General features: G+C 38.3%; 1 protein-coding gene across 1 annotated transcript in view; it reads right to left on the bottom strand.

The window, feature by feature from the left end:
- Nucleotides 1–13512, bottom strand: part of CLVS1 (clavesin 1) — a 175058-nt gene that overhangs the window by 82411 nt on the left and 79135 nt on the right. The window contains exon 3 of the mRNA XM_025477825.3: nt 6895–7069. Within this exon, the coding sequence (XP_025333610.1) occupies nt 6895–7069 (175 nt within the window). The remainder of the gene's footprint in view (nt 1–6894; nt 7070–13512) is intronic.

Genomic DNA, 13512 nt, shown 5'->3' with positions numbered 1-13512 from the left:
CCAACCTGCTCTACCAAATTTCTAATCACACTATCCACTCATTTGCTCTTGAGAACTGTCATGTTACCCACTGACTTCACAGACTTTTTTACCCTTCTAGTCTTTCAAGTGAGTAGGGCACTCTGGATACTCCAAAGGCAAGGGGACATATCATATGTTTTAGAAAAGTGGTGAAAAAGTAGGATGTAAGAAGGGCGTAGAGCAAATGGACAAAGCTAAGAAGCAGTGTAAAAGGGACTCTCAGAAGAGAGATGATTTGCCATTGGCTGAGCCTCTGAGCGTTGTTCCAAGTCCCCTCCCACTTTCAGGCTAAAGGTTGGAATAGCAGTGGACCTCCTTTTGCACTAAACTGGCTCAAAGCTGTTGGGAGGTTGAGGAGCAAGGTGGAGAAAGGGAGATAACTCCATCAAAAACGTTTGAACATTTTGAACGTTCAAAAACATTCCCAGGTGCTGCCGCTGCTGCTGGTACAACCACACTTTGATGTAGGCGAGAGCAGAGACCCAGCTATTTGAGCTTCGATCCTGTCTCTGCCACTTAAAGACCTCAGCAAGTCATTGATCTCTCTAGATTTTAGGTTTGTCATCTGTAAAATGTGGTGTCATAACGGTCCGACCTCATAGGTTTATGGTAGAAATTAAATAGTACATGAAAAGTGCCTGGGGCATAGTGAGTATAAATCAAATATTTATAATGGTATAAATCAAATATTTATAATGTTTATGATATAAATATTCTAAAATCATCCCTAACAACAAAACAGTCACACCATAAGCCTTGGATGGAGACTTAATGAAATGAAAAAGTGTCCGATTGGCCAGGGGAAAATGAAGTTAGCCCAGAAATGAGGCAAAAAAGAAGAAAGAATGCTGCCTGGCTCTCCTCCAGTGAGTGAAAAGTAAGCTTCTTTAAACCCTTAACAAATGCCTGGATCCTTAAGGGAATCAAATATTTTTGTAAATAGCCTGCAGGGCCCAAGGCTCTAGCTCGTCCTAAGTAAAACACTCCAGCACGGTAAGCCCTTTAAGGATCGGGGTTGGCGGAACATTGATAAATGCCCTGTGCTGATTGTAATGGTGGGGCCGCAGTGATTTACAAGAAATGATTCCAAGAATTGATTTTGGAGGCATTACAGAACTCAAGAACAGGACTTCAGAATTCCCTGGCAGAACTGAGAATAATGCTGAGCTGTATTAAAATGGTGGCATAAATATTACTTTAAGTTTGATTAAAATTTAAACAAGTTGTAATGAACAGATACAACGGCTCTTTTAGACATTATTGACTGCATTTAAGAGATCAAACAGCTGAGTGAGAGAAAATGACTTCCAGGCATTCTCAAAATTAGTATTTTAACTGAAGTTCTTTGAACTAATATTCATAGAATATTTATGTAACTGGGACAACTTAACATTCTAAACAATAACATTTCCTCAAAGCATTGCTGTAAAAGGAGGAATGTATAATACATACACTATTAGAATTTCATGACTGGCTGGTACAGAGTACCTTTTGATCTAAAAATCTGATGATTCCTTAAAGAGCAGTCTTCTATGTGATTATTATTACAACTCATTAAGTCAGCCTATGAAGCACGTAACCAAAGTTCTACGCATACCATGTTTTTGATAATTGTTGTTAGAGGCAATATGGTTACGCCCTTTTTTTTTCATTAAGATTCTATTTTTTTAGAGCAGTTTAAAGTTAATAGCGAAACTGAAGGAAAGGCACAGAGATTGCTCACATAGCCCCTCACCCACTCATGTGTAGCTTCCAAATTATCAGCATCCCCTTCACCCAATGGTACATTTGTTACAATTGATGAGCCTACACTGACATATCATAATCACCCAAAGCCCGTAGTTTACATTACAGTGTGCTCTTGGTATCATATGTTCTATAAATTTGGACAAATGTAAAATGGCAGGTATCCATCATTATAGCATTACACAGCCTTTGTGCCTCACCTGTTCATCCCTCCCCACCCCCACCCACAACTCTTGGTTACCACTGATCTTTTTACTGTCTCTGTAGCTTTGCCTTGTCCAGAATGTCATCTAGTTGAAATCATGCAGTACGTAGCCTTTTCAGATTGACTTCTTTCACCTGATGATATGCATCTAAGATTCATCCATGTCTTTCCATGGTTTTATAGGTCAATTCTTTTTAGCACTAAATAATATGCCATTGTCTGGTATCACAGTTTATTTATCCATTCATTTACTGAAGGATACCTTGGTTGCTTCCAAGTTTGGGCAATTATGAATAAAGTTGTCATAAACATTTACGTGCATATTTATTTTTCTATCCCTTTGGGTAAATGCCAAGGAGCAGGATTACTGAATTGTATAGTAAGAATATGTTTATTTTTTAAATTTTATTTATTTATTCATGAGAGACACAGAGAGAGAGGCAGAGACATAGGCAGAAGGAGAAGGAGGCTCCATGCGGGGAGCCCAATGCAGGACTCGATCCCAGAATCCTGGGATCACGACCTGAGCCAAAGGCAGATGCTCAACCACTGAACCACCCAGGTGCCCAGAATATATTTAATTTTGTAAGAAACCATCAGACTGTCTTCCAAAACTGCACCTCACCAGCAATGAATGAGAGTCTCTGTTGCTCCCCAAACTTGCTAGGATTTGGTGCTATTGGTGTTCCATATTTTGGCCATTCTAACTAGGTATATAGTGGTATCCTGTTTTAATGTGCTTTTCTCTGATGAATATGATGTGGAGCATCTTTTCATATATTTATTTGCCATATTTGTTAGGTTTGAAGATTTCTTTGTAAATTTTAGATAACAGTCCTTTATCAGATGTATAAATATTTTCTCCCAGTCTGTGACTTTTCTTCTTATTCTCTTGACACTGTCTTTTGCAAAGCAGAAGTCTTTAATTTTACTGAAGTCTAGCTTAGCAATTATTTCTTTCATGGGTGGTGACTTTGGTGTGACATCTAAAAAAAATCACTGCCATAACCAAGGTCACATCAGTTTTTGTCCTATGTTATCTTATAGGATTAATATAGTTTTGAACTTTACACTTAGGTCTGTGACCTATTTTGAGTTAATTTTTGTGAAGAGTATAAGGTTTGTATCTATATTCAGTTTTTTGCACACAGATGTCCAGTTCCTGCACAATTTGTTGAAAAGACTCTCTTGACTCCATTGTATTGCCTTCTCCCTTTATCAAGTTGAATATATATATAATTGGCTTTTGAGCCATAGAAATACAACCGTTGACCCAAATGGAGGACTGGCACTGACTTGCTAGCCCAGTGTCCATCACCTCAATATTACCGGCTATTATTTCCACTTTGGGTATAACTGGGGACTGTATGCAACCAAGAAAAAAGGTAGTTAAAAACTCTGATGCAAACTAAAGGAGGCTCCTTGACATTACAAATATAGGATATCCCAAATAACTTTTGCTTATTGTGGTAGATATTCTGATATACAGCCAGGCCGCATTCAGGACTGAGGATTTATTCTCCAGTTGCGGGAATGTTGCCAGCAGAAAGTTGGCAGGTAATAGTGCCCTCTGGGGCTTCAGGCTGAAGAGAGCCACTTTGCCCAAACTCACAACCATTTCCCAGGGCAGTCTATAACCAATGACTGAACAATATGGGAACACCAAAATCCAACCCCTTGGCCCCAGTCAGGGAAAAATCTGAAGGATCATCTCAGCCTCACAGCACCTGAGGCTTTCGTTGGAAGTGACTGAAACCCAGATTAACTTCTCCTGCTGGCAAACATTCTTCCATAGTTTCTGTTTTATGGGAGCTGACCCCAAGAGTACTCCCTAATAAACCTCCTGCCCACTAATCTCTGTCAGAATCCACTCCTTAAGAACTCAACTTACAACAATTAGTAATTGAATGTTGCACTGAACTACTGTCTTTACAGAGAACTAAGAATGGAGGTAATATGGCTAAAACTCAAGGTTTGGGAACTAGGTTGTAATACAAGGTGTGGGATTGACCAAAAATGATTCTAAATTCTCACTGCCTGAGCAGTGAGCTCCCGCCCCCCTTCTCCCTGTGGGAGGTGTTGTATTACCTATGTGTGGGGACCGTCAAATCCCAGGGCCCAAATTGTCTAGGGTTTGAGCAGCAGGTAATCTGAGACAGTTCCTATAAATAGCTAAAACCCCAAACCAGATGGCCTAGCACAGAAGTGGTTTTATTACTCCCCCTGACAAAGCTGCTGTCTCACATCTACCCTACAAAAGGCAGAACAGCCGACAGAGCAAGTTCTCTTCACTGGAACATAGGATCTTGCCTCCCTGTGATCTCCCACATGTCTAGTAAACACCCAAACCTCTTCAAGCCTCTCAGAGGGTACACAGAAGGAAGAGCAGGGGCTCCACTTCTCTCACTGACACTGGCCTCACATTGCTTTTCCTTTCTCCACAAAAGTCTGTGCCTTTACCCACATCAGCAGTGTTACAGAATTTATCTTGAATTGTCATGGTTGACAAATGGAGATTTGTATGGGATCTTCCTTGTACGACAAGTATAAGCACGAAGGCCTGAATTCTACTTAGTACCAGTTATGATTTTTTTGAAATGTAAAAGGGGATAATGGCTACAATCCCTGTAATGAAGACAGATGACTGGGAGAGCCAGGAGAGGGGGATGGATGGATGTCCCCAAAGCCTGAAAGAAGATAGCTTGGTGTGAGAAGTCACCAGTGGCTGGCCAGATCTGACTGCAAAAGCAGCACCTCTCTGTAGTGGTCCTGAGAGATCCTTCACTCTTGCCAAGACAATAGCTAGATGGTCCAGGGAGCCTGTACCCTAGATGGAGGAGCTACACCCAAGCTCAGCTTCCCCTGGGACCATTAGCTTCCTTCTCCCAGCAGGAGAGAATGCACCTTCTTCAGGATTCCTTAGGCCCTGAAGACCTGGGCAGACAGAAGACCTCAAAAAAGCTATATTCCAATCCAGATGGCCTGACTCCAGGTTGGCCTGATACTTCCCCTCAGTCAAGGGAGCTTACCTTGCTTTATATAAGGGGAGAGTAGTAAAGGGATTGAGGCCATGGCTCTGTGAGATGATGGGAGGAAGTACCTTTTCTTCATTCTGACCCTGACTTCATGCATCTCCCTTTCTCCTAGGAGAAGTTATTGCTTGATCAGAGCTCCAGGACATTGTGCAATTCATCCCAGGCCCTGGTACAAGTAAAACCCCAGATTCAACCCACCTTGCCTACAAAAGATCATCTAGTATTTCTTGCAAAAATATCTTACAACCTTATGTATAGCTTTCCCTATTAAAACAGGTTTCACATGCATGAACTCAGTAAGACCCACATCAGCCTGGTGAAGTTGGCAAGGGAGAGATTATATAATCCACACATTTTCAGAAAGAAAAATTGGAATAAAGGACATTTTCCTTCCTGATTTATGAAAAAAATCTTATAAATACATAGAGCTTGAATCATAGCTACTTTAACAGGTAATGAATTATCTTTTTAAAAAGGATAAAATTAAATGAAGCTTGTACTACCACAGAAAATCCTGGAATTATCATCAGCATGATTATAGGGCATTAATAAACCCTGCAGCTTGTTTTAAAACTTTTGATAAAAGCTGTAAGGAGAGAGAGAGAGAGATAAGATGTTCAGAGACTTAGATGAAAGGAGTTTGGAGAAAAGTAGCTAAAGTTGAGAGAAAGTGATTGATAATAAAGTACAGACCAGTCTATGATTGGGATGGTTAAGGTCAGTCAACACATTCCATGTAGTCTAGAAAGGCAAACACAACTTCAAAAATGTGCTCCCAATACACTGTGTGATGTACCTTCCCAGGATAATGTGGCATTATGGAATAGTGTGTACTTGTTCCTCCTCTTCTGAAATACCTAATTTACTTCTCCTATCCTTGAAATAGGAAACCATTTCAGTAAAAAAGGATCCATTCAATAAACACACTTATCAAAGGCCCACATGGTGCTAGATATTTGTTGGAGGCCAAATACAAATAAGCCAGTTTATTTTGTGAAATAGACCCATCAATAACTCATCACACTAGAGTATGATGAGTAATAGAAATGGGTCTCCTGAAGAGCATGAGTAATGGCTACTGATCTGAGAATTAGCAAATATTTTGCTTTCTACATAATTGCATAACTGTCATCTATGGGGAGGGATGCCACCCATTGAGTCAATCTTCCTATAAAATTAAGAAGGAACATGAGTTTTATTCTTCCTGAACTGTGCCTTTACTTTTTCTATAATAATGTTGCCATCAGGAAGCTATGCAGGATTGTCCCTCTGAGTTTGTTACTTTTCATAGAATCACTGGTGTTTAAACATAGAAGGGACTCCAGAGACTAACTACCCCAAACTCCACACTGCACAAAATCCCCTTCCTCAAAGTCCTGACAACTGGTCCTATGAACAGGAAGTAGAGTTTTATCTGCTTCCTTTGTTTTCTCTGAGTGATTCACATTAGTACAAATACTTCAAGCCCAGTGCATTCTGGGAAGTGAGGATCCACAGGATGCATCTCCTCAGTGCAAAACTGCTTCTAGAAACCCTGGAAAGCCCCCATGCCACCTCTATATAGGACATACTCATAAAGCAGATGTTTTCTAGTTTTAATTTTTGTGTACTCTCAGATGGATTCAGCTAAACATATCTGAGCTTTATTCATAATTGCTACAGTAGGTAATTTGTGTCTGTGGTAACAGTAATTTAGAGCTGTTAATGAAAATGAAGATGAATTAAAAAAAAAACTAACTGAGGCTGACATGAAAATATGGAGGATTCACAAGTGAACTGTGTTTCAGTTTTTCTTTGCTATTCCCAAGGACAAATATTACTTTGGTTGAAATAAGAAAAAAAAAAACATTGTCACACGGTCTCATACTGTACATTTTGTAAACATACCTGCAGCCCCTCAATAGCCAGTTTGAGGATTGAAGGTGTCAGTTTGGAGGCTTGTTTGAAGGAAAAATTACTCCAGTCTATAATTAAAATGAAACCATTTATCTGAAGCTCTGGATCTTCAATAAGGACTTCCAGGGACAGCAGGATGGCACGGAGGATGTCTGTGAAGGAGTTCCTGCAGCCAAAGCAGAAAGGAGAGGCTGTGTGTGAATATTAGCAGGTGATGTGTGTGTAGAGGGCTGGCTGCCTCACACCACTGCTCTGTGAACCTGACCTGCAAGATAACATGGGCGTTCTTTACCCAAAGTGATCAGAAATACATTTGCTAAACTTCACAGGAGCAATACTTCAAGACTCACAGGATGGAAGCCTCCCTTTGACCTGACTCCATTAGCACCCCCAAACTTTTTGAGGTATCTCTCTATAGTGCTTCCATTGGCTTCCATACTCTGCTTCTGGAACAAAATTGATTGCATTTCACTGAAATGCATCCCTTATCTCTCTCTCACAGAGCTCTGTTAACTTCTAGGGCAGGGACTGGGCCATAATCATAGTTGTGTTCTCAGCACCTAGCTTCTCAGTGAATCATTGCTGAACAAATGAGGTGAGACCTCAATCAAAGGTACTTATTTTGATTAAACCCCTTCTTCCTTTTGTACATTGAAAATCTTGCTAAAAGTATAAAAACATCCATGCAACTGATACTATTTTTTTTTAGCTTCAATTCTTGGATAGAGAAAAATAAAACAGAGAGAATAGCTTATTTTCATTGAAGGTTTGCAGAGTGTGATTCAGGAGGGAAATCACTTTGAGTACATCAGTAACTATGACAACAGGCAGACCTGAATACAAATGAGAGTGACAGTTCTCCAGTGTTGTATGTGCTCCTCCATGTCATGTATTTTCATTCATCAGATGATTTTTGCATTAAATAATTTTCAGACATGAAGAAATGATGGCATTTTCATTCTGCTAATTCTCCCAACAAATTATCTGAACTGTAAATCTAAAATCTTAGAGGATCTCTAAATTTGGTGTCTTTTTTGGTAAGTAGGAAAATAGAAGCTTGGATGGCAAGTGATGGCAAAATTCATTACTTCCTTTGAGCTACAATTAAAATCATAAGGTATCTCCTCTTGTGAAATAAGTGTGAAATTATCAGGTTCTTGAGCAAGCATTTCAACCTGGTTCAAATTCTAACCAACTCTAATGATTCCAGATTAGAAATCAGGAAGTTTGTGATAGAACAGTAAGTCAATAAGAATTTATTGAATGTCTATTATAAGCTCAGCATTGTGTTTTATACTTAGGGATATAAAATAGTATGTTTTATTTCTATTTTCAATGAGCCCTTGATTTAGTTGGGGTGGGCTAGGAAATTAGCAACTTGTGTTGAAAGGGATCAATAAAATTGAATAGTCAGGGAGGAGTTTATGGAGGGATAAAAGCTTGGGATAAATAGAATTTTGATGGATAATTGGAAGAAGAGGGAGCAAGGCATTTCAGGAAAGACAAGTGATGATAATTGAAAAATAAAGATATACAGCCCATTCTGCTTCTGTATAGTTCCGTTTATTAAATTTTTTTTCTTTGTATCAAGCTAAAATTTTCCTCCCCTGGATCTACCTATTGGGTATAGTTCTACAAAAGAAAAAGCTCAGGCCTACATAGCTTCAACTATGTAAACCCGGCAATGATGCCCTATGTAATCTCTAGATTAAAAAAAATTAGTAGGGTAGCCCGGGTGGTTTAGCGGTTTAGCGCCACCTTCAGTCCAGGGTGTGATCCTGGAGACCCGGGATCGAGTCCCACATCAGGCTCCCTAGGTGGAGTCGGCTTCTCCCTCTGCCTCTTTCTCTCTCATGAATAAATAAATAATCTTTTTTAAAAAATAGTAAATTTAACCATTTCTTATAGGAAATGGTTCTTATACTCTTATCATTACTGTTTTCTTTCAGATGTGTTCTCTTTTAACTTTAAGAGAGATCAAATTTCTATTAATGTAGGATAGGTTTTATTAGGACTTTGTTTTTGCATCCACATCAAACATAATAGAAAAACCAAAGTCTTTTTCAGACATACAGCTTTGTATTGGGAAATAACTTTATATGGAGCATGGAACTAAAGAGAATGAAAACATTGAAATACTAATAGTAAACTGATGATGACCATTAGGGAATTAGAAAGTCTGACCATGGATAAGCTTTCTTTGGAAGAACACACATGTGTAGAAAGTCAGGACTAAAAGATTAAGCCTTAAGTAGAGCTTATTTATAGTATTGAGTCAAAGGAAGAAGAATTAAAGAAGTAAGAGGTAAGAGGATCAAGATAGTGTTAGATTAAAAAAGAGAAAAAGTGTTTCAAGAAATAAGGGTATGATAGATTATAAATGTTGCTACTTGTTCTTTTGCCTTTGGTCATTGCCATGGTAAAAAATATGCTACAGCTAGCATGATGGACTGAAGAGAAGGGTGAGGAACACAAATCAGTGAAACCCCCTAGCCAACTAGCAGATCTTCATGGGAAGCAGAGCTACTCAGCTAAACTCAGGCTCGATAAACTCAAGCTGTCTCACAGATGCATGAGCAATAATTAATGATTACTTTTTTCAGCCACTGAATTTGGGGCTGATTTGTTACACAGCAATGGCTGTCCAATATCAGAGGGTTAAGTTAACCAAGTCAAATGCAACAGCATAAATGAGAGATAGCATCTTTTCTCATCACTTATCCACTTGTATCCATTCCCAAGAAAAAATATGGAGCTCTGTCTGGAAATGTGGAAAACATTTTAGGCATTTTCAACACCAGGACCTTACTGCAGGATAGGCATTGTCAGTGAATGAAGTATTGTATTCATAGAATGATCTCAAGAGAAAAGTGAAAGGATTCTGGACTTCATTATAGTTTCCAAATGTTCCAATACTTCACTTTTCCAGAGGAACTGGATAAGCAGGAAAAAGTTGAATGGAATGTGTTTCAAGTCATATGGTTTAACCCCTGTTGAGGAGGGCAATCTCACGTCATACCTTAGTTATGATCATTATCTTGAATCCCTTACTTCTTTCTTGGCTTCCTCATATGGATTTCCCTCATCTTCCTCATTCCTCCTTACAACACTTTTGACTTGTGAAATCCTCCCAGGTTTTCATAATTTAAAAATACCTATTGGACCAAGTACTTTATGCAGATACTCTGTGCTCAAGGAGGTGGAACATAAATCCCCACTCCTTAAGTGCAGGTTCAACGTAGTAACTTCCTTCCAAAGAGTATAATATGGAAAGCGAAAAAAGAGTAAGTTTACCCTGGAGGAACCTGACAAATACTATCTTGGGTAAGTGCTTTGGGCCAACATCAACAGAGTAACTTGTGTTGATAGTATCATCTCTTGATAGTGTAAAGAAAATGGCACTCTGTCTCTGTGATCTTCCTCCCCCAAAAAAACACAACCCCAGATTAATCAAGAGAAAAACATCAGATAAATTCCAATTGAGGAACATTCTATAAAATGCCTCACCAACATGCCTCAAAATCATCATAAAATCTTCATTAAAAAGCAAGGAAAGTCTGAGAAACTGTCACAACTAAGAGGAACCTAAGAAGACATGAAGATTAGATGCAATGTAGTATCTTGGGTGGGATCTTGGGATAGAAAAAAGATACCAAGTAGAAATTAAAGAAATCTAAATAAATTATGGACTTTGTAAATTAAAATGTATCATTATTAGTTGTTAATAAATACACCAGAATTTGTTCACTCTATTAACTTATTTAGACTTTTACATTGTTTGATAACTCATAGAAAAAAATTATTTTCTGTACTGCCTACAATCACAATTCTATCAGAGTATATTATCTGTATCAAAAGTAACAGATGAAAAATGGATAGAGTTTTTACCCTTTTCCTATAATTTTCATAGCATTTCTGTAGTCAGTTATAGATTGTATCAATTTTTGATTGATAAAAAAACCACAGATTGAGCTATATGAGCTACAGATTGCCAATGAAATATAAGGTAGAAAGCTTCAACTTCCCCTCCCCACAAAGTATAATATATTTATATTTATTAGGACTTATTCATAGTTTATCTAAGGGTTTTCATCATTATACAGGCAAGCACTTAGAGATTATAAATAGTGACTCATTTTTAGGATCTATTGTTTGTATGACCTGAGCACCCAATATTTTTACCTGAGGCTTTGAAATTTAGCAATAGCATAACAAATGAGATGCAAAATAGTGGAAAATAGTAAGCCCTTTACCAATAAAAAGATTCTCAAGCTTCAAGAAGTGACCCCTTTGTGCTTTAAATTTTTAGTAAAGATTCTAGAACCTAGAACCTAGATCCTAGACTCCTATAAGAAAAAAGATGTTAAATAAAAAAAAAAAAAGATGTTATCTGTGATCAGATAACCATGTAGAGATGCAGTGGGGTTGCCAGTGACATTGTTTCTTAGAAGGAGCAGTGAGAAGCCTCTTAATCATTCTGAAATCACAGGGCATATGATTATTGTAATTTTTCTGCTGTAATAAGAAGTCTCTTAATATTAGCAGTTAGAGCTTTTAGACCTGTCCTATCACAAAACCTCTCAATTTCATGCTCAATATCAAGTGTTTACAGTTTTTTCCTTGAAATTTTTAAAAAGTCCTCCTTAAAGCACAAAAAGCTTTTGCAAATTATTGGCTACCAAATATCTATGTTTTATTCACAGATGCAGAAATATTGCACCTGAGCATGCTTCTTTATCTCTTCATCCCTTTGAAGCTTCTTTCAAAGTTATTAACATAATCATGGCATGGTTCTCATAGTTACTGATTATGCTTTTTCCCTTTTCTGATGATGATGTCCAAGCCAAGGTGGAGAGGAACATGTGCTCCAACTGTATCTCCTCTGACATATTTTGGCATCTGGACAGAGGAAGAACCCTATTTTGATAAAGTAGCAAAAGGGCCTGTACCTCAGGGCTTGACATCCAGACTGCCACCCACCAAGTAAGTGTCCACTCATAGAAGGCTGAAATTCAGTAAAGAGTCATTTCCTGCTCCTCCATGTAGAATGTTGTTGCAAGAATCATGCAAAATGATGTGTGAAGAAGCTTTGTGAATTGGAACGCGCATCCTAACAGGAGGCAGTATTTGTACTTGCATGAATTATAGGGATAACCCTCTTGGTCATGCTGCTTTCATGGTGGTGATGGTAGCAGGACAGTAGGTGTATAAAATTCAGTTGTGTTCTATCCAGGGGATTTTCTCCTCTTCTAGGGTTGAGGGTTTTCAAAACATGGTCTGAGTTAAGAATTCTGGTGATATATTTTCTGAAATGGGTTCTAATAATTCCTGCATGATCAAGGTTTAGCTGGACAGCCTCTGTGTGTCATTGTGCATTGAAACAAATGAATATATATTTCTCAGTGGGGTAATCAAGGAAAAGTAAGAAAAAACAATACTGTTTTGAAAATATTAGGTGCAAGGAAGATGATAACAAAAATGTTTAACTTTGGGAACCTGGGTGGCTCTGTCAGTTAGACATTTGCCTTTGGCTCAGGTTATGATCCCCGGGGTCCTGGGATGGAGCCTCATATTGGGCCCCCTGCTTAGTGGGGAGTCTGTTTCTCCCTCTCCTTTTACTCCCCCATCCTCTCACTCATGCTCACTCTCTCTCTCAAAACAAATAAATAAAATCTTTAAAAGAAATGTTTGGGGTGCCTGGGTGGTTCACTGGTTGAGCATCTGCCTTTGACTCGGGTCATGATCCCAGGGTCCTGAGATAGAGTTAAAGACCAGGCTCCTCATGGGAAGCCTGCTTCTCCCTCTGCCTATGTCTCTGCCTCTCTCTCTATGTCTTTCATGAATAAATAAAATCTTTAAGAAAAAAAGAAATGTTTAACTTTGCTGTAGTAGACTTAATATTTGCAAGAGCTTAATATTACATTTATTTTCCTGAATGTTAGCTGGAAAGTAAATTAAACAATTACTTTTCTCAGCAGGGATGATCACATGAACAGTGGCCTGGATTTAATTTTGCCTTACATGATTTGATGAGATTCATTATCTCAAGAGTAGAGAGAAAAGGAGAAAGGGAAAAAGAGACCAGGAAAGAAAGAAAGTAGAAAGAAAGAATGAAAAAAGAAAGAATACCTTGCAATTAATTTTTTATCTCTATTAACTTCATCCTATTCTAGTCAGTGAAGAAAACTTCTGGATTTGTGTTAACATAGAATAAAACTCCTTGTAACACCAGAATAATGAGTTGCCTCCTGATTTGTATTCGTTGTAATATGGGAAATTCTGGTTCTCAAGCCTCAGCATCAGATAAAAAGAATAATGTATTCAATACCATTCAAATGTAACACATGCAGCCCAGTTCCTATGTGTGGAGTTTTAGATAAGGTACAAGCTACAGCAGATCATCTGCTTTCTGAATTTTTAGTTCCTTTCAGGTCACAGACTCTCAACTTAAATGGAGTATACTTCATAAAAACAAGTACAGTCATCTCAAACGTTTGTCTATCTTTACCAAGTATTACAACAGTATATGGGGAGAGTATGGGGTACTTATCCTTGGCTCAAACCCAAATCCTAACCATCTGTTTGCTTATAGAGGACAGAAGACAAAAG

The sequence above is a fragment of the Canis lupus genome, chromosome 29 (assembly GCF_003254725.2).
Source record: "Canis lupus dingo isolate Sandy chromosome 29, ASM325472v2, whole genome shotgun sequence".
NCBI lineage: Eukaryota > Metazoa > Chordata > Mammalia > Carnivora > Canidae > Canis > Canis lupus.
The sequence above is the reverse complement of the archived record's forward strand: the minus strand, read 5'-3'. Positions and strand labels throughout refer to the sequence as shown.